Source organism: Xiphias gladius, chromosome 11 (genome assembly GCF_016859285.1).
Source record: "Xiphias gladius isolate SHS-SW01 ecotype Sanya breed wild chromosome 11, ASM1685928v1, whole genome shotgun sequence".
NCBI classification, from domain to species: Eukaryota; Metazoa; Chordata; class Actinopteri; order Istiophoriformes; family Xiphiidae; genus Xiphias; species Xiphias gladius.
The window spans coordinates 15121549-15143158 of record NC_053410.1 but is presented as its reverse complement, the minus strand read 5'-3'; the positions used below and the strand labels follow the sequence as shown (position 1 = coordinate 15143158).

Genomic DNA, 21610 nt, shown 5'->3' with positions numbered 1-21610 from the left:
CAAAGCATACCGTCACATGCCAGGAAATGAGTGAATAACTGATGTTTTTACATTATATTTAAAATAATACTTTCTCGATAAGCATCTTTTTTCACTATTGCATGCACTGTATTTTTTTCTTTCCTATTACTTGGTGCTGAAAAATAAGTTTTACCAAGTCATCTAGTCACTATTCTAATTGGGACTGCAGGACTATACAGGAACCCAGTAAACCAAGGCCTCACCCATATCCGCTCTCACTCATGTCAAACTCTACAAAGGCAGGTGAGGAGGAGACTCGGTGTGGTCTGAAGGTGCGCGGGGATGTCATGGAAACCAGACTGATGATCTGATGGACAGGGATTGCAGAACCAACAGAGAATTCACTGCGAGTTGTAGACTGTAACAAGCTGAAAGTCCGCTTCAGTGTCTTTACTGAAGATCCCGATGAGGCATCTGCATTTGTACTGTGACCTGGTTTAGATAACACAACCACAATCCAATGTGTGATCTGCTTTATGTTTGGGTTTGAAAGACCAAATTAAACCTCAAGAGGATTTAGAAAAAGCATGCAGGAAACAATATAAAGATAGTCATTGTCACAGAACAAATATATACCATTTGATACAGGATCTGGCTGTGATTGTGTTGCTGGTTTGTCTGCCAAGCACATAAGAGGGTGTCCTAAACACAGGAACTTTCTGCGGAAGAAAAGAGAGCATATCGGATACAGCATCCTGTTTGCACAAATACTGAGAAAAGATTTTAAATGTAAACAAATTAAAATTTTTCTTCATCTGCATTGCACAAAAGAAATGAAGGTGTCTGAACCTCAGAGACTGAATATGTCTGACCTGAAGTCTGAAAGTGTGATGGCCTGGGAGGAGAGCTTTTCCAAGATACGTGTAATAGGTAGATGTAACGGGTGGTTTGGAGCCAGCAACATGCTCTGACAGTGGGCCAGGAGTGTGGAGACCAGCCCCCCCTCGCACATTATCTGACGGTTTCGCTCAGGCTTGACCATGGCCTGGACATGGTGTACCAGCGCGAACTGGACCTCCATAGAGAGCTGGGAAAGATTGAAAGAAATTTGTCTCATACTGGGACCCTATCGTGTATTAAATAGTATGTAACATTAGGGATTGTAGCATGTTCATGTTCCTTTCTATAAAAAGGTACCTGTGGGTCCTTGGGAGTAAACACTGCTGGAAGGAGAGTCATTATAACTCGGATTGCTCCTGGATGTAGAACAATATGATTGCAGGTGAATCTACTGTGGGCCAAGCAGAAAACACAAAACAAAGAAAAATATGGGTTGATACTTATGAGAGAAAATATAGCTCCTCCTTATGGACCCCACTGATCATTATAATTTAGATTCGAATGTAGAGAAAATTCATCTTATAGTAATATGGTTGAGTTATCCACCACCTCCAAATGGTTAGAAATATCTACCTGTACTGAGACTCTGTGGAGACTGTAGAATTACTGGGTGCTGTGCCTCTGGATCTTCCCTGTATGTCTGCCGTCGACTGTGGGCCTGATCCAGAGTTGGCAGGAGGGGACCCTGAATACACTCCATCGTGACCTGCTGGTCCATTTAGTTTCTCTTTACCTATGTCATGCCCATCTTCAGGCTCTAGTCCCAAGTTTAACTCCTGAGGAGAGTAGGCCCCTGTGGCGAACTGGTCCAGATAAGAGAGAAGCCTTATACATGTCCGAAGAGTGACAGGCAGATTGGGCTGCGGTGTGGTGGAGGGAGAGGAGGGAGCTTCAGTGGCCTCTGCTAACTCCACAAACTGGTGGAAGCTCTTTCCAGGAGACTGGTTGTCCACTGCAGTCTTCAGACAGGAGTCCTCCTCTCCATCCCACTTCTCTTTCTCAGGGCTTTTAGTATGAAAGCAGCCGAGCTGGAGCAGAGCCTCTGCCAGCCTTTCATAAAAGCCACCAGTCTGAAAATGGTGTGCATTTACTGTGTGAAGATGCACAGCCAGGGCCAGGATGTGAAGAGCGAGGAGGAGGAAGTCCAGCAATTGTTGATGCCCCAGCGACTGCCACACTTCTCCCTGTGGAGGATCGGACAGAGCTCCTTCCATGTCGATCACCAGAGACAGCAGTCCAGTGAAGCCTCCTGCTCTCCTGAAGGCGTCCCAGCTGTTGGGGCTCTCCAGCACCTTCAGCACAGACTGAAATACAGAAGAGAGGAGTCAGATAGACCATTAGGACAGCGAGCATGTGGAATCACCAAACACACTTAAGCCTAATCACACATATGACAAAGCAGATTGTGTTCACTATACTTTATAGAGAATGTCTTTTGATAGACACTAAGTTTTGCTCAAAGTCTCAGCTTTTAAAAGCATCTCCCTAGTCAATTAAAACAATATCATGAAAAATAGATGAAACATATAGATGTATCATAAATCATTTCTGGTAACTAGTTTTTGGAGGTGAACTAAAACACATTAGGTTTATTCAATTTAAAGAGCTAATCCATCAGGTAGGTAATGTGTGAGGCAGAACGCAGAGGGAAATGTGATTAACTGAAACCGGAGTAATCACAATGGCTCTCAACACTTGCCAACACAGGTTGTACCCAATCTGATTGCCACTTGCTTTAACCATGTTAGCACAAAGAACAGACACACACACAGAGACAGACACACACACTTCTTCATGCATTCACAAACAAGCACTATCCAATACTCACACACATTGAATACACACAATATCTGCAAGTAAGTGCTCTTCTTGCTGCCATCTATAAAAACGGACACATACAGTAGGTGTGTAACTTAGTTAGGTTTAATCAGATCTCTGTCCCATTCACTGATCTGATAGAGGTGGTAATCTTCATAGTGCCACAGCACAAGGCTGCTGGCCTAATTGAATTGGTCCAGAGTTAACAGCTAAACCTGTTTTAGCAAATCAATCTGCATTTGTCTATAATGTAATCAGGGTCCCACATGCTAAGAAAATAAATTCACTAGCTTATTATGTCTTAAATGCATTACAATTTGTTATGATTTGATGCAGAGTGGAGACAACAGTACATTCTCAGTTCAGCTGAGATCACTGCATATGTGAGTGTTTCTGCTTCCGTGCATGTTGTTGTCTATGATTGTGTGTGCATGTAAAAGTACCTGCAAAAGGTCCCACTTCAACCCAAATTCCTGCTGTGTTGAAGAGCAGAGGGCACCTATGGCTGTACTCATGAACTCTTCAGGGTTAATCTCAGCTAGCTGCTCCAAAATGCTTAGAGTGGGACCTCGATACTGATCCTCATCCAAGAAGATCTTTATGTAGGGAACCATACCAAGGTCTCGCACTGAAACTGGAATACACATGCAAAACCTAAGTATAAGACAGTGCTGCTAGCCTTAACATACAGTATGTAAAAAAAACAACAAATGATTGCAGATGGTGACAGAGTGAGGAATTTAACTAAAAAATTGGAAATGAAAACAACGGAATGTGTATACCTGTGTTTTTGATTGATCGCAAGGTAAGGGTGGACACAACTTGAAGCATACAAGTAGTGAGCAGTCTCTCACTGTTTTCCACACATGGCAGGTTCTGGGGATCTAAAGAGCACAAGAACTTCAAATGCACATTACACAGTAAACTTACAAGGTGAGAAGTAATTTTGCATATTAAATTAGGCAGGCCAAGGACAAACGTCCAATGAATTTTATGTAAAAATGACTCACTTTGAAATCTACTGAATCATGACTAGGGTGTGTTGCTCAATCCCAAATTTGATGTAATGATGTGTTGTTTTGCAAACAATCCCTCTCTGTCTGTTCTTAGCAGTTGTACAATCCTGCTTACATCAGAGGCTGTAGAAATAAGTACTGTATGTTGCTTCATACTCATTTGAGAGGAAGAGACAACTCCAGCCTTCCTTAGGATCTTAGCTCTCCTACGAAGTTCCCCGAGCAGCAGCTCCAGCAGACCCCAGTCACTCAACACCTCAGCTAGCATACCACTGTGAACTGTCATCCTAAAGAGCACAGGGGACAGAACTTATTCAGCATACATCAAGGAAAAAAAATGGGTACAAACAAAGCATCTTTTCAGTAGGTACCACCTGCAGAGTTTGTTATTAACTTAAACAGAAATATACTATATTTATACCTAAATTTGGCAACTTTATCCCATCTTACCTTTCTTGTGTACATTTGTCTTAATGATCAGACTAACAAAGCTGTTGCAGTATTAGCGCACTTGTCAACTGAGAGGAGAACAACAAATTCTGACAGCGGATACACTTTGAATAAAGCAGGAGAATCCTGAACAATTCTGATAAATATGTTACCAACTAGCACTGCTCACCTGCGAAAACACTTAAGAGCTCCCACTCCAAACTCGATCCCTGCCACCCCTCCAGCTAGTGTCCCAGCCCAAATCTGCTTCAGCACACCCAGGAGTGCACGCAAGGTCTCATGGGGGATGTAGTTCATCTTAAATACCACCTGTAGGAAAACCAGCATTTAGTCAGTCCTTGCATGCATGTTGTATCATAGGAAAAACAAGCATGGGGACTTTACTGTCAACATTAGAAGTCATACCATCTCTAGCATTGAAAAGAATAGTTTTTGGACAGCAGCTGGTTTACGCCACACACAGGCAGCCACTTGGGCCATTGACTGAACAGTCCACTCCAAGAGGAAGAAATTGGCTGGATCCCTCTCCCATATTGTCTGCAGGGTACGCAGAAGGTGGCAGCACAGCAGAGAATCGTGGGAACGCAGCAAGGAAGCCTGCAGCAGGTGGAAGGCCTGCAGGTTCTTTACTGCTAAGCCTGGAGACAAAGGCACATTAGAAGACGAGGGGAAAAAAATGTCAGTACAATTAACTTGTCAAAGAAGGTTTCAGCCCTTCAAAACAGGTAAGATTGAATAGAATTTGGTCTGAATATTTGTTTATCTTAAATTTTTGAAATGGGAGAGAAGGTGTTCTGATACTAGTCTATCACGTACAGTACTGCAAAACAATATCAGCCTGAGGTCAATTTAGCCGAAAGATGTTTTGAATGTAAAGCTCCATTTATCTGATTTTGCTCTGGCAAGGTCAGTCGGTCAATTTCACAGAAAAAGGAAACCCAATAAATTACAAACAGCCTTTAACGCATAACACATGCTGAATCCCATAAGCCAATTGAGTTATACATACATAGATAGATTGAAGATAACATGCATGAAGGCAAAAGAAAAGTAGCGTAATCTGCCTGGATAGATTTTGTTCGCTTCATTGTCAAAATACTTAGAGAAGGTCTTAGATTTGGGAGCCAAAACACACTGGTGTTTGTTTTGAATAAATATATACCTGGTTTGTAATAGGATCGTTCACACACTTAATCAAAATTGCAACAGAATCAAATAAGATCAGCACAAAACAGTCCCTGGACCCTCTGCTGCAAAGGCATCTACTCCTCAGTGTGATAGATGGGTGCTGAGTGTGTGTGTCTGTGTGTATGTGTGGATAGGTATGTGTGTGTTTATTATGGACACTCTATTTATGAGTGTTGGATGGAGGTGTGTGTGCATCTATGATAGATGGCTGGTTGCCGTAGGCCAATGGTGAATGGATGTGGGGCATCCTAACAGAGTTAGAGGGGAGGCCTCCACTTCATCATTCCAGACATAATCACCTCAGCTTCCCGTTAACCTGAGGGATGTTGTGCACTGCAGCGAGGTCGTAGTGGGGTAGTGGGGAGTCAGGGTGTGTGGGAAATCAGGGAAGGGGGAAAGGGGGTGGTGTAGTTTGGGTGGATTACATAAGGGCAAAAGTGCAAAAGAGGGATGAACTGTGTGGTTATCTGGGGGGTCCATTCCCCTCCCTACACCTGTGTTTGCTGAGCCTTGCAAGTGATAATAATTAGATGGTTTGGAGTATGCAATTGGAAGGGATGGTTCAGAGTTTATCCTCGTGATACAATCAACCATTAGAGATAATTAGGGAGTGGTGGCCAGAGTATAACAATGCACAACTTTTGCTGGAGACTTGACCTACCTCTGGTGAGCGGTGGATTAAACTTAAAGCTTGAAGGCTGGGGGTTGGTGACACAAAGAGCCACTTTCAGCTCAGTTTTTCCAAGCAGGGTGAGAGACGCAATGAGAGCCAGCAACTCCTCCACAGACTGAAACTGATCCATGGACACACCTGCCTCACAGCTTACGATGGTATAATGATAAGAGACAAAAGAGGTAAAGTTAAATGAATAGCAGAGAGAAAAAGATTTCTCTTTACTGAGCTGAAAAAATACATTTATATGAATTATTGCACCATTTGAAGGGTCTGTATATCATGAAATTCCACTTATTTTCTCAGAATGCCTTTTCAGTCTTGCCTTAAAAAATACCAAGATGACAAAAATACAATTCTTTTGATGCCTTTTCATCTTTAAAAAAGTATGTCCTTTCTAAGCAGACTCCTTCACTACTATTCCTGAAATCACATAGTTGTTTCATTCTTTTTGTGTTCATGTCCTTGTATCTCACCGTTTTAGGATGTTCTCAAGGGCCTGGTAGCCGTTGTTGGTGTCAAACTCTATGAAGAGGGCTTCATTGAGGGGATAGGTATCTCTAATGAAGCTAAACACAGCCACAGCCACCTCAGCAAGCAACGGTCCTGAGACGTCAGCACTGATGTGCAACATGTTCTGGATGCAGATACGCACACAGTTCTTGCCTAATGCGGAAAAGGCAGAGTTCTTGGTAAGTGAAGTCGTAATTGCTCCGAGACGTACAGCACATCAGAACACAGTCAGCACACTCACGGTTTCCAACACAAGAAATGTATCATCGCAGACAAGGAATGTTTCAAGAACACTTCTCTTAAGGCTTCAACCAGGTTTAACAGACTGCTAAAAAAACGATAATTCAATATGCATATAAGTATATTCGATGTACACGATATGGCAAAGACCTATAGTCCTGTGAGCAAAATATCATGCTGGAAAATGCTGATAACTTCTCGATGTCCAAAACGAATCAAAGTAAATTTGTGTAACAGAACATTTGAGTGAATCATCTGTGCTGATGGGTACATCGTGTGAAACATACTTGCAGTGTGTCTGTTGCTGGGGTTTGTGGTCATGTGTCTCTGTATAATCATCTCATTACTGGAACAAAAATATCTCTCTGCACAAATAACTTCCCCTAATAAAATATAATTTTTCACTTTCTGTGCAGTCTGTTTTCTGATGTATTTAATACTTTTCCTTATGTGTTCAGTCTCATTGGTGGAATAGAATTTATTATAGGAAGCAGAACAATTAAATGACTGAGCTTAACAGAAATGTTATTTATCTCAATAGTTTTGAGTTACCTCACCTTGCAAGCTCGGGACAGTGTTGCTTGTTGCTGAAGCAGAGACTGCCTTAAGGACGCGGGAGGCCTGGTGCCTCCAGGGGGCACTGGTCTGATCCCATAGTGATGTGAGCCCAATGATAAGACACTGCAGTTCCTGAGTTTCCACCAGTCTTTCCACACTGACTGGCAACCTACAGAGCTGAAGGAGAACCTGGAACAGAGCAGGGGGAAGAAGTGGAGAGTGAAACCCGCATCCAATGGAAAAGAAAGGAAGTAGCACAGAGGATAGCCAGATGGAACTTGAGGAAAAATGTAAAGTGAAAACTAAAATGTAAAATGAGGCTGTTGCCTCAACTGACCTGTGTTAGTGACTCCTGAAAGGTCTCTTCTATGGCCACGTTCTCCTTTTTAGCTGGAAGGCACACTAGCAGGTACAGACATTTCACCAAAGCAGCAGGGAGCTCTGGGTTTATGCAGGACAATATATCCTACAAAACAAAGTGTTTTGAAGCATTCTCTAAAAAACAAGAAGCATTTGACTTTTATGATGAAAATTTAAAGTGAAAAAAACTGGAAAAAAGTTCAGATCTTTATTTTCTAAAAATATTCAAAGGTATAATACTAATAATAATAACCCATGTTGTCCTAGTTTTGGCAATTTTGATAAATTGTGAAGGTATGTGTGGTATTTATCAATATGATCTATATGACATAGTATTGTCCACTCTCCAATGCCAGTCAAGGACTTCACATAAATAACGGTAATTTCTCCATAAATGAGTGATTCCCATCAAATGTAAAACGGTTGTCAATTAAACAGCATTGACCAGCTGAAAGTGTAGAAAACTCACATTGAAAATTCATTTAATTTTAAAACTAACTATTAATAATCACTCACTGAGCTGTCAGCTGTCAACAGCAAAAGGGACTTTAACAGCAGCCATCCTGGTCTTTTTCCTATTTCACACTTTGTGTCCTCATCCAGCCTCTGGAAGAACTGTACCACTTCTTCACGAGCCCCCTCTGAAAACACATGAGACTCAACATTTACTGAGCCCTGACCCTGGAAGACTAAGGGTCATAAACAAAGATAACAAGAAAGCAATACTGCTACATATTATAGTTGCTTCTCTTCACTATTTATAGTTGCAAAAAAACATTAAAATCTAACTCCATATTTCAGTTAAGTAGACTAGTATTCAAATAGAAAGCAACATGCATATCTGAAAAGAATGTGGGTGGCTAAAAGTTTCATTTCTATTTTCAAAAAGGAAAAAAAACTGCATAGTATTTCTATTCTGGTAGTTCTAAGTTTTCAGGCTACACAACAGTTCCTAAACAGTAAATGATTTTAATATTAGAGTAGTCTGTTCCTTGAAGACCAGCTGAGCCTTGAATCGAGAAAGAGAGGCCACACTTTTGTTTGTTCCCAATAGTAAAGAAGTATGAAATAGCTACTACAAACTAAGGTGTTAACACCTTACCAAACTAGTACCCATAACTTCATCAAAAAACAGAAGTGTTTACTTCCCTACGAACAAAGTAAGTTTCTCCTTCCAATCTCCAGAAAAACACTATTGCACATAAACAACCAGAGCAGACAGAACCGAGCCTCTGGAAGGCTCCAAAACTCCGCATGAGGTGTTTCCACTTCTCTATGCATGTGCTTTGGCGTTCCGCTTTCGATAGAATGGCAAGAGTGACATTTACAACATATGAGAGAAAAAAAAAAAAAAAAAAAAAATCACACTGGAACCACCAAAGAGCCACAGCACACTGAAAAAGCAGAAGTAGACAGCAGAGGTAGAAAGTCCCTCTACCTGGAAATAACTGTGCTGTATGTGCTGATATTAGCAGTTGTTAGTACCTGCAGGCCTTTCTGACAGTCTGTTGTGGATGTTATGGATGACCGCGTCAGCAGTGAGAGTTGCAAGCGCCTTTACATCCAAACCTTCAAGTCTGCTACCATCCTCGCAGACCTGGGATCAGAGGGGAGAGTGTCTATCATACAGACACACTGAAGAGGAAAAACAAACACCTGTTCTGAAAGTTTTAGATAATACAGATGTTGATAGCTATATTGAAAATCTGTAAATATACTGACAAATTTCAGTTATATTGAGGTGTTTCTGTCCACCCCGTTTACATACATCAATGAGAGAATTAAGGGAAATTATAACTTTCATTAAAAAAGGATTTATTAATAAACTGACAACTGAGTGTAAATTAAAAGTCATGTAACATGCAATAAATGCCATAAATTATCATTCTTTTGCTTATTGTATGGGCAATCTCATCTGTACCCAATTTTAGGTTTTCAGGACTTTACCCACAATATACTGTATCTGTGCATTATGATATCCAATGAAGCAATGTAACCACGTTGTAGCTGGATCACAAGTGCTTTTGCTAATGCACTACACTATAAATAATAAAAGCCAATGTGCCCTTTTCAGTTCCGTAAGAGGATATCGCATTTCACTGAGTTTACTATTCTTAAGTGAGGCCCTCTGTTCTGCTCAAATCTCTGGTCATGAGGTTTATCCGTACAGCCACACACATACACACACAGAACCGCGCACAGACCAAAGAGTGATTACGTCTGCAGCTGTAAGCCTGATCAATGATGTTTTACACAAACACACACACAAGCAGATCAGTGATGGAATTTATAGTGTGTGTACATAGGTAAACAAAAAATTGGGATGCATCTTCATAACTGTGATGAAATTTAGGTACTGAGAATAAGAAAATTCCTCTTTTTCCAGTTAATCAAAGTGAGGCCTGAAGCTATGGATCTGAAGCACTGTTGTATTTCATGTGATAGTCCTGTGAACTGTATAGATTTACTGCAAAACCACATATACATTCATCCATTCAAGAGACAGTGCAGTGATGGGATCAGCTGAGGCCCAAACATCTGACTGCTGACTCATGTTGTGCCACGAGGCATCCACTTAACCTTTTTAAGGTTGGGTATTAATTAGAACCGTGGCTCCTCTTTAAGGTCTCCTGTCACGATCCATTAATGATTCTCCAGTTGTATTTGTTCAAGAGTAAGAGTTTTACAAGTGAATAACTTCCACTTCATTCAGAACAGAAAATAAATAACTCCCTTGGTGGATTGATAAAGTGCAAAATATAACTCTGAAAATGGATGAACAATGAATAGACACACATTGATGTCCCAGTGGTCCATACCTGTATGTAGAGAAGCAGGACTTTGACTAGATGCTCCTCTCTCTGCTCTAAAGGAACATGGTCAGTTCTTTGGTCAGGGCTCGAGCATGTGTGAATTCCCAGCGCTTGTAGTTCTTCTTTGAGCACTTGCGGGAGTTGAGGGTTCCCACAAGAGCCCTCTACTTCCAGCTCTTTCAGCTCCACAGCGGCAGATAACTCCCCTGAAGCACTCAGCTCTCCGGTTTCCTTATTGATCCTCTCCCCCTTAGCAGTCTGTTCCTGCAGGGGGGCAAAAAAAAGAGAGAGAGACAAAAGTAGAAGTCCTCAGACTGTTCCATCTTTTTTTTAGCCATAATATCCAAAATATCCTTTAATCATATTTCCTTGGTCTGTCTCACTTCCTCAGATAAATTTGTCTCAAACCAAACCCTCAGCCCTCCTCCCCCACCCAATGAGCACACTGCCTGCATTGAGAAATCCCCAGACTGAAGAACAGACCCCTGGCAATCATGTGCCACTCTCATTAACCAGTTATCAACCTCTGTGATGGATATGTATAGTATAATTGATGGCCAATTTTCAATGCCGTCTTTGAAAGTTGAAACCCCAAATGTGGAAAGCTTTCATGCTTCAAATCCTCGAGTACTAAATTTACCACTCATTTTTTATACCATGTAGTAATATTATTTCCCTTTTCTCCAGTGCAGTATTTAGTCAGCAAAGGTAACTGTGCAACAGTTTGGTAATAATTTAACAGTGCTTTCACTTACAAGTAGAAGGAATTGGGACAATAAGACAATTGTATGCATAAGACAATTTGAGTGCACATATGTTAAAAATGGCAAATCAGGATGTTTTGTTCTTAAAAAAAATCAAATAGATTTGACAATGATGAAACCCTAGAATGTTCAGGTCCACTCAATTTTGCCCCTAATACTGACAACACTTTGGATACTGTAACATACATGTCCTTCATACAGGAGGCTGCTAATGTAAGTTTTACACTTCTCTGGCACAGTAGGTGTAGAAGAGGAGTCCTGCTCCCATGCAGACATGTTACTGTTTGACTGAGGCTCGACTAGAGCATTTTTTCTTCATTACAGTGATGTTATTTTTGGCTCTTTCTGTTTTGAGACACCCATGATGAACAATGAGGGACATTTTTAGAGACAGACTGCTAAACTGAAAAACAGGAGCCAGGATAATCAGTTATGATGGTGCAGAAAGTAAAGGGAGCGTCAGTTCACATTCCACAGTAATTCAATAATACTTTGACATTTCCTCGTGTTTGAATGTTCTGTGCGAAATGAGTGTGTGTGAGAGACAAACAGCAAGAAAGGGCAAAAGCATTCAAAGTCACTCCTTACTGGAAAAGCATCAAATACCTCTATTGTGTTTTATAGTGCCATACAGTCAAGTATGTCAAAGGGAAAAATATATACATGATCACATGTACACCAAGACTTCTCACATCTTCACCATGCTATTCAAAAGGAAAATAATTAATACATCACACAGTGCAGTCCTCATTTTCTTACCTGTACTTGTGAGAGAGCCATTTGGGAGATTCCTGGCTCTAGGACTCTGTCATCTGTGTTGTGTTATTCCAACTGAGTGAGTGGTCTGTCTCTGTTGCCATGTCAGGGGGAAAAGACAAGCAGGGACCTGCTAAGACATTACTAGCGCCTACTGTGCAGAAGCTTTCGAAAAACTACCCACCCCTTACTAATCTGCACCAAGTAGACTGAACTTTGAACAAGCAGAGCAACTCACATCAGCTGGCCCAGGTCATGTGCCTCCTTACTTCCTTCGAGAAGCAGAAGTGAAAAACTGTTGTTTAGCTGGTTGGATGAGGCCCTCCCACTGCAGCTCAAAGAAGAGTCCATTTGCTTTTTATAGATGTGTCATTTAAGACTGGCACGATATAAATCCCACTGACAGGAACCCATGATTCACCGAAGAAGCCAGCAAGCGCAGCTTGTATTTACAGGTTTATGTGGATAATTTGAAGGCTTTGGCTTACAGGTGAAGAATTACAAACAACATTCATTTTGTTTGTTTATCTGCTGATAACTGGGAAAACAGGTCTGCTTGATTGTGTTTAAATGGTATAGTACAGCAGGAAAATATCCTACTAGACTGTTAGATCTTGTAATATAAGTCCAATCGATTTGGTTGTAAAAGTAGGGTCCAATTTAGAGTTTTGTTTTTTTCTTTACATTTAGTTCACGTATTGGGCCTTTAATCATAAGGAGTATGTTAGTGTGGTTTGAATGAGTGTAGCTGCATTGAGGTTGGGAAACCACTGTGGTTGTATTGACATTAAATAAATATATATATTTTTTTTTAAATCAAAGCAATGCTAATATGAATAAACAGCGCCATCTTGTGGGGTTTAATGATACAGAAATACGCCGACAACAGCCAGTTGAGAAAAAAATGTCCAAAAGTAAATGGACAATCTTAAAGCCCAATCAATCATGTACCATAGACTTTATTTACTTTAGATATTTTAGCAGTAAAAACCACAGGTTTAACCTATGACATCAATGATGCAGCTGCCATTAATGTTTGGCTCAGTTGTGGTTTTCCAGCGCTGGTATGGTGCATGGTAACTCAGTGGCTATTTGGGCACTGAAACTGAACGAAGCCATGATCTATGTGATTAATTACACTTTCACCTGATGCGAGAGATCGGAGTGTCTACGGCGAAAGGGATACGTGCAGACTTTAATTACAAAAACCCACCAAAAGTAGTGGGTTGCCACTCGTGAACATGGCTCCCTCCACCACTCCGCTACCACTCACTGAAGCCAGAGCTCCTCTCTGTGGACCCTGCCGAGCTCCTTGGCGCACTATTCCCCTTTTTTTTTTTTTTAAAGCCTTTTTATCCCCTGCTCCGGCCTGCTGTTGACTCCGGCCGATAGCGTTACTCTCCGCTTCAGTGCTTTGCCAGAACTTTGGATAAAACCAAAAACTGTCGCCCTGTCGCAACGGCGGTGCTAACTAACCTTTGCAGGCTGGCGGCGTGTGCCATGGGTACACCGACGTCTATCCCCTCCGCGCCAGAAAAGCCGGACTTCGGCCACTGAGCCAAACGCTGCATTATCACCTCTGGGCCGTACGTGGAACGGCTGCAACGTTGGCGTTGCTACTGGCGAGGGTCATAAGAGGCAAATATCACAGAGTATGATGTCTTTTCCTTCCAATAACACATAATGCATTTCTTGCCATTCATGACTTAACATTGGAAATAAGCCTCTGCGTCTAAAAAGTTGTGTAAATACTCTTTAGAAATGAGTTGTTTGGTGTTTGGTGTTCTGCCCCGACACGTCCACGGTCAGCGTGAAACACCGCTAATTGATTTCCGAGGCGTCATCGTGTTCATCGGCACTATGCGTTTTGTTGACGCAGCGGCGTCACGGATCACGTGGCCGGCTCCAGCCAATGAGGCGCCCAGGGCGTGGTCTGCCCCCCGGTCGGTTTAGCACAACGAAAGATCCCCGTTACCGTGCAGCGAAAGATGATCTCCCTTCTCACCTTACGCTATGATGTTGTAACGCTTCGCCCGAGGAGCTGATTTTTGTTTCCGTTGCAGTTTGCCGTCAGTGGAAGTAAGGGCGGGCCGCTGCTGTGCACTCGTCAGAATGCACCCGATGCCCGTGTGCCCCGTTAGCGGCGGAGACATATTTGACTGTATACAGAGAGCAAATACTGAGCAATGCATACAGTTCGTTCAAAACGATCGATCAGTCCTCAAGCAAAAAGGTAAGGAAGAATAAGATGCAGTAAAAACCCCACGTCACGATCTTGCCTGGGTAGTTCTTTTACTCACAGCTTCCTACTCTGTTCCTGTCAGCATTTGCATAGTCTTTAGCCTTTAACTGTGAGTGCTGGTATTTTCCGATTTGCCCATTATAAAGCCAGAAAACTGCTGGTGAACATAGTTTACCAAGAGGACACACCTGTTATGCCCACGCCATATGTCTGTAATACACCTCTGCTGAACTCTGCATCATAATCTTAGACTAAGTTATCATGTGCACTGTACAAGTATAATTTTACATTATATTATTTTAAAAGGACACCTTTAAACTTTATCATGCTTCAGAGTCTCCTGACGTGATTTTGGTCCTAATGCCAAAGGGAATTTTAACCCTGCTGCAGCTCCTCTGTGAGATGGTCTGGCACAGATCTAGATTGACAGATCCTGTGACAACAGAGTACAGAGTCACGTTGTGCCAAAGGAAACCCTAACTCAAACTCCAGAGGGTTCTAACGATCAACAGGCTAACACACCGTGCATTTGTGTCAGGCTTAGATTGTAAATCGCAGAGACTTGAGATTAAATTTGAAGGTCAGCATCTTCAAACCTGACTGTGATGTGCATGTGTTTGCCTTCATCCAGGCTGGGGTGGTTTCACCCCGCTCCACTACGCTGCCCTCCATGGTAACCGTGTCCTGGTTGACCTTTTCCTTAGTAATGGAGCTGACCCCAACCTGACATGCGATGCAGGACAGACAGCCTTTCATTTTGCCTGCAGGTGAGCAGTTGGTCTCCAGTGTTAACAAACATGCCTGGATTCTTGAGGTGATAATGTCTTTTTGTTCTTTACTTGATCCTGCATAATAACAGTTTGTACTTTTGACTCTTTTCAGACAAGGGAACATATATATCATACACCAAATGATGCAGTATGGAGCTGATTTGCGCCTCATAGACCTGCAAAGAAAAACGTCTCTGCATCATGCAGTCACCGGGGGCAACATGTGGGTGGAAGAAGCAACGCATCACTTACTTAGTTGTTTTTGTCTTTTGTCTTTGTGCGACTACACAGTCATACACAAATATATTAAGTACACACTAACTGTTACTTATCGTTCCCAGTGTTGCAGTGCACTATTTGTGGGAGACAGGAATGTTCCGGTTTTCGGACACGGACATGTACCAGGTGACACCCCTACACCTGGCTGCATCCACAGGCAACACAGAGATGGTCCGGTATTTGCTCAGAGACCAGGTACGATATAGTCCTCACTCTCTCACGCACTCACATGCTTTAATTGACTGTTTTACAAAGAGGCATTATCCTACAGTTTTAAAGCTCCATAAAAAAATGTCTTTTGAGTCAAATGAAAATGATGAAAAAGGGTAATACGTCTGACTTGACTGAACGTCTAGCTGCTTTTGGTCACTTTTAGCTCATTGTTTTGGTTCTGAAGGTTAAGTCTCACTATCATTCACAACTTTCCTTAAACTGTAGGCGGCCATTGTCAGCAAATAACCTCAGCTGAAAACCTGTACACAACCCGGCACAAAATAGCTACAGTCAAAGCAAAAAATAAATAGCTGGCTGGTGGGGAAAAAAAAACAAGTGGTTATCAAGCCTAAAACCCCAGATTTTCTCAAGCATTGGTAGCCAAAACCAGAACTAAAGGCAAGTTAGTAATGTATTCGTCTTAGATGTACCAGAAACACAGCTCCTTTGAGATATTATTATTGCTTGTCTGTTGGATGTGTAAAAAACAATTCTTTGCTTGAACTTACCCATAACAATTTGATAAACACGAGGAATGTGTTTCCCTGCTGTCTCTTTGTTTTATTCTTTGTATGCCCTAATGCTCAATGCAGCTTTAAAGAAATGAAAACGTGGTTTTGACTTACACGGATTTTTCAGTTTATACAATTAGCTACATCGATTGCAATGCTACAAACAGCTCCGCAATAAAAGCTGCCTTTTAGGTGTTGATTGGTCATTTTTCTGGCTGTAGTTTGTGGTACCGTTGAATTGTATTTCGTTATATTGAAAAGTTTTGATAATATTATTAGGGTAGTTAACAATTATAAATCATATGCTTGGAAATGGAACAAAGATTAGCTAAATCTTAAGATGCTTTTGTGAAGCAGGACCCAGTGCAGATGTGACGATCCTTCTAGCAGCTGTGCATCTGAACCCTCTGTTTGTCTCTCAGAGATGTGCTGTGGATGCAGTTGACCAGCAGGGAGCGACAGCGCTTCACGTTGCAGCAGAGAGGGGTGGAGTGGAGGTGTGCTGGACACTGCTGCAGAGAACAGGGTGCAGGATGCTCCATCAGAAGAACCACAGCAGCCTCACACCACTGGATCTCAGCAAACAGGGGAAAACATTTAGGTGAATCTGCTGTCTCCAGAAATATTTGGAAAAACACTGACTAGCAGCCCGCTGCATGGGATTCTAAAATCCCTCAGTACCTTTAAAATATACAGTATGTTTGCTTTTCCAGATTACCTTTTTCTCTTGGGGTCCTGATGCTGATTAATATATGGCTATACTATGTATTTTCCACTAGACACCAGCAACTCACCAAACTACTGAGTCGGCACATAAACGAGCCAATACACCAAAAGCCCAGAGAGTCTCATGGTAAATATGACTCTGTAGTTTTCATCATTCACGTAGAAATAAAAACAAGGATGATGATGATGATGATGACAATGGCGATGATAATAGTGGCACTGTAACATTAAAAGCGCTGTGTGTGTGTTTATATGTTGAGTATACGTACTGGTACGGTTGTGTTCTGTTTTTTCTCACCAGTTTTATATTACTGGACACTATTTTTTCCAACTCTGAGTGGAGCTGCCATCCTGCTAATAGCAGCCATGTTTGGAGGCTATGGGGGTCTAATCTGCGGCCTGCTCTTCCCCTGGCTGGCCAGAAGCATCTTCACACAGTACCACCGCATGACCACATACCAAAGGTTTGACAAAAATTGAAGAACCTGTGAAATCCTTATCTGTAAGTCAAAATATTTTAGTGTTTGTGATAACTCTTTGTTCAGAGTGTCATCTGTCGTCATTGCAGGTTACCCAACCCGATTTACTTGGGAACCCTCATAGCTGGCTTGTTCCATTCCCTGCTCTGCTTCTATGGAAAAATAACGTCTAATATCCTTAACAAAGGTCGCACACGTTAAGTCTCGCGCCCATGCATATTTGTGGATCATCTGGCTTTTTTTACTCTGATTGCAGTGTGGCAAAAGGGGCGTAGAGTTGGTTGGTCTGTCAGTCACGTCTCACATCCCACCACAGAGCCAATGTCTCTGCTTGTACTCAGTGAATATCAAAAACTGAATAAGCAGATTTCAATTACATTTGCTAAGCAAATTACATACTCACCAAAGAATAAATCCTCTGCATTTCAGTCTCTCCACAAGCTTTTTTCTATTCAAATTTGTAAACTGGCCAGTGCTCTCCTAGTGGTCTTGCGCACCCAAATATGCACGGTATGGTGAATGTAATCTAGGATTTTTGTATGATAAAATGACAAGGGGTACATCCTTAACCTTTTGAATGTGTGTGGCCAAACAGTCCTCTGGTCCAGGTGTCAATGGTCCACCTCTCCCTAGTCCTCGGATTATTCTGTAAGGTTCTGACACAGGACCCCGGGACACTGGACAGAGCAGATGCAGATCCTCGATTCTCCTGTATCGCTGACCTGGTGGAGAACAACCAGAGCCCTCACAGGTTCTGTCCATACTGTGAGGTAAGACATTCACACTGGTCATGGTTCAGACAGCACTGATATTTTGCTTTCCCCCCTTAAGTATCTAGTTATCTAACTATCTAGTTATCAATCTTTCTGTCTAGATCTAGAAATGTACACACAGGCTTTCTCTTCTTGGTGTGTGCCCTCACATAGTCTTCCCCTCCAAAAAGTTATTTATACACCCCTGCTAAAATCTCAGATGTCAAAGCAGCCATGTAATCTATGTAAAAAACAATATTTTTGGTGATTAATTCAAGTTGACTTACATCGCATAGTGAAATTAAAAAGCAGTGACCTGGAATGTAGGAGAGGAAGGAAATAAAACACAAAACCCGGTATGCTTTGGAAAAAAGTTGACAGTAAAGTTAAAGATGCACATTTTCTAGTTCATGGGCTACATCGTACGAAAAGTTGGATTTGTTTTTAGAAGTATTTTGCTCACCTTCCCACCCTGTCTTTCTTTCCTCATAGTTGTTTCAGCCGGACTACGCTAAACACTGCAAGCTGTGCGAGGTGTGCATCAAAGACTATGACCATCACTGCCTTTTCCTCAACCGGTGCGTCGGCCGGGGTAACCACCGCCTCTTCCTCCTCTTCATCCTCTCCATGGTGATTGCCCATCTTCTTTTTGTTGCCACAGCAACAAGTTACCTGTACGACAAGATGCCGGCAGGTAGTCACAGCTTCTCATTGTGGCTCGCATTGTTAGGGGAGGAGTCCTGGGTTGTGGTCATGATGGTCATGAACGTGTTGACACTTTTGTGGGAAGTGTGGCTACTGACCGAGCAGTTTGATGCCATTGCTATGGGAACGACCACCTACTTTAGACAGTGTGAAAGCTCCGCACGGCAGAGGTCACTAGGACAGCGCTGGGTTATAGTGCTGTCGTTTCTGCTGGAGGGTCGAAGACGGGTGGGCAGCGGACAAACAAGAGAGGACAAAACTGCCATAGACATTTAAAACTGTCGGTTTGTCTTGTGTGCAGCTGTTTCATCATTGCTCACTTACATATCTACATTCTCAGTTTTGAGTCTTCGGTGTCAACTCAGCTTTGTGATAAAGTCCTCTTTAGATTCAGTAACTCTTTAACGCCATATAACATGTTGTACTTGAATAAAAAATTTGGTCATATCTTAGTATTCTATTTTAATATACAGTAGGCTATACAGTAGATTCGTGAGCAGATTTGTCCACAAAGTGGTTCACAGGATAACACCCACTAAGAGTTTAGTCGTTCACCTAGTTTTTAGAGACCTCACTGAACACTTTTATGATAACAGCGTTTTTGACTAACTTGCTGGTTAACATTGTTCTGTGTTTTAGCAGGAAAAACCTCTGATAACATGATTGCTCACATTCACAACTGTGTTTTTCTATTCCACATCCCCATACTTTTTTAACATCGTTGTTATTGTTGCTTTAAATAAAAGTGTAAGGTATACTGCAGATCAAAGCCTTGTGAAGATTTGCGTACTCAAAACATTAGCAAGTTCTGTGATTAGCTAGTGATAATGGTTAATAGCATGTGCACTGAATGACTTTGTTCCTAACATAATGTCATTACCTCGGCGACCTGCTGCCAGTCATTTGTGCCATGACACTTCCTCTGCTCTCACTAATGGGACATGCTCTTTTCATGCCTTCAATTACACACACTCATTTCCTATGTGTCCCCCAGGACCATATTTCTAGATTATAGATGATGTTCGCCACACCCCTCAGAGGCTGGTGTGTCTGGACTATGTGAGTGGCTATGTCATGTGATATAATTTAGTGTCTACTGTGCTGCCTGTTGTGCATATGGAGTGGTTAAGATGGGTGCATGTAAGCCTGTGAAACTGAGTGCTTTTACTGTATTTCTCCATCCCTGGATCAGTGTTATTGCATCTAACTGGCTGCCACTTGTCGATATCCCAGTATATTTTACATGTACTGATGTATTTTATCTGTGGTGAAACAGTTTATTTTGGTTTCCAAGATGATACCCCATTTGTGCCATGATGTGTTTTCTATGCTGTAGGAAAAATGTGTTTGATTAAAAAAAATTTCACTGAAATCTGCCTTTCATAAAAAAACAACAAAAAACTTTCTCTTTTATCTCACTGTGTAGCCAGAGAGAAACAGGCTTTTCAGAGCTTTTCAGATTTAAAGCTTGTTACCTTCCCTCTCAGTTTACATGAGCAAATCACAAACAGCCAGAGCATTTTATTTTACTAGCCTGCGAGCAGAGAAAATGTACAGTAATAACATTAAAAGGAGAAACTCATAATATTTTTTAGATAGAAGTCAGCAGTTTTCACTTCTCCATCAAGGCAGCTCACTTCCTGAGTGACAGTCAGTCTCAAAATTCAGATGAGGAGGACAACAGGAGAGCATCGCACAGCTGTGTTTGATTTCTCTGTAAAGCAGTACCAATCACAGCAGCTGCCTGGATTATGTGATGCCTTCTTATGCAGCACAAAGAGTCTGGCTCCAGGCTGAGAGTCATCTGGTCTGTCCATCCGAGATGACATGGCAAGTAATACTCGCATGACTGTTTTTATTTCCTGCCTTCTATCAGAATCTGTTCACATCAGCATTCCTCAGGCGCACGTCACTGGTGTGTTGATGGCAAGTATAGTAGTCCCTTCTCCTTGGGTATGCGAATGTCATTTGATTTGTTTCTTAGTGATTATCAAATAAATGCAGGAATGAAATTTCAGTGTTGTCATTGTTTAAACCCTGAGTGTTCCTGTGTGTGTTTGTGTGGGTGGGTGTGTGTGTGTGTGTGTTTTGTGGCTCTAGAAATGGACCCAGTGGAGAAGGATACAGCCTGCAGAAGGGTTCACTGAAACCCTCCAGGACTCCTCTGACCAGTGACAAACTAAAGGAAATGGCAGGTAAAGCTCTGTTTGTACTTTGTTCTACATAGATGATCATTGTATCAAGCATGGTGATGATCTGTTTTGTTGCTAATGATGCAGCTGACTGGCTATCTGAGCTATCATATAAAGTTAAGCTCTGATTTTAAGATATTCATCCTGTTTTTTATGATTTATGGGTCCACAACCATTTTTTTAATAGTATCTCTCTGCATGAGGTCTTCTGTTACTGTCAGTGTATGAACTATAAGAACTAAATTGCCAATGCTGTGTTACTAATATACTGCTACTCCCTTATAAAGCCTTCGTAAAGGCAGTGTGTACCAGTGTTAACCAGCTTGCATTGATTGATTGTTATATGTGAGCTGTGTTGGTTATTTTTTCCTATGAGAAACCTCAGTCAGGTTGCGCTTCTAGCAGTGTCTCTGCTGCAATTGAGTGTCATTCACTCTCTTGAACTGCAGCATTTATCTGCTTCATCACATCACTACCAGACAGAATAGGAACAAGAACATCACACCCTTGAGTGCTGTGGCTTTCATCATACAGATTGCTGAGTGACTGAGTACTGTGGCATTTTGCCTTCAGACTATAAATCTTAGCCTGAATGAGTTATGATCAAGTCAAGTTATGTCAGTTTTAAACACATGTCCACTGAAAATGATCAGCCCTGCCATACATCTGCAATTGTTTGTAGGTTCAGACTCTACTATGACATGCCCACTTGCTCTGCATCAGACATTTA

At 41.8% G+C, this 21610-nt stretch overlaps 2 protein-coding genes across 16 annotated transcripts in view; one reads left to right on the top strand and one right to left on the bottom strand.

The window, feature by feature from the left end:
- The window catches only part of wdfy4 (WDFY family member 4), a 40083-nt gene extending 26503 nt beyond the window's left edge, over positions 1-13580 (bottom strand). For 3 of the 12 annotated variants that reach the window (XM_040138694.1, XM_040138701.1, XM_040138702.1), the window contains exons 1-20: positions 13487-13508; positions 12249-12338; positions 12014-12104; positions 10497-10754; positions 9163-9274; positions 8194-8318; positions 7655-7783; positions 7317-7506; positions 6483-6672; positions 5995-6155; positions 4551-4783; positions 4315-4454; positions 3852-3982; positions 3462-3563; positions 3123-3313; positions 1435-2165; positions 1159-1252; positions 834-1048; positions 598-680; positions 225-453 (exon numbers count right to left, since the gene is read on the bottom strand). In XM_040138694.1, the coding sequence (XP_039994628.1) occupies positions 225-453; positions 598-680; positions 834-1048; positions 1159-1252; positions 1435-2165; positions 3123-3313; positions 3462-3563; positions 3852-3982; positions 4315-4454; positions 4551-4783; positions 5995-6155; positions 6483-6672; positions 7317-7506; positions 7655-7783; positions 8194-8318; positions 9163-9274; positions 10497-10754; positions 12014-12034 (3335 nt within the window). In that variant the 5' untranslated portion in view covers positions 12035-12104; positions 12249-12338; positions 13487-13508. The other 9 variants (XM_040138699.1, XM_040138706.1, XM_040138697.1 and 6 more) reach the window with 8 other exon arrangements.
- On the top strand, positions 13555-20016 carry si:ch211-223a10.1 (putative ZDHHC-type palmitoyltransferase 6). 4 transcript variants are annotated; one of them, XM_040138708.1, is made up of 11 exons: positions 13555-13662; positions 14074-14243; positions 14884-15019; positions 15135-15245; positions 15364-15496; positions 16449-16627; positions 16806-16879; positions 17054-17216; positions 17321-17403; positions 17811-18001; positions 18476-20016. In XM_040138708.1, the coding sequence occupies exons 2-11, from the start codon at positions 14123-14125 to the stop codon at positions 18962-18964; spliced, it is 1680 nt and encodes a 559-aa protein (XP_039994642.1). In that variant the 5' UTR covers positions 13555-13662; positions 14074-14122; the 3' UTR covers positions 18965-20016. The 4 variants fall into 4 exon arrangements, with proteins under 4 accessions (XP_039994642.1, XP_039994644.1, XP_039994643.1 ...); XM_040138710.1 differs by lacking the exon at positions 14074-14243 and having other exon boundaries at positions 13606-13662; XM_040138709.1 differs by lacking the exon at positions 13555-13662 and having other exon boundaries at positions 13980-14243; positions 14957-15019.
- The last annotated feature ends 1594 nt before the right edge of the window (positions 20017-21610 follow it).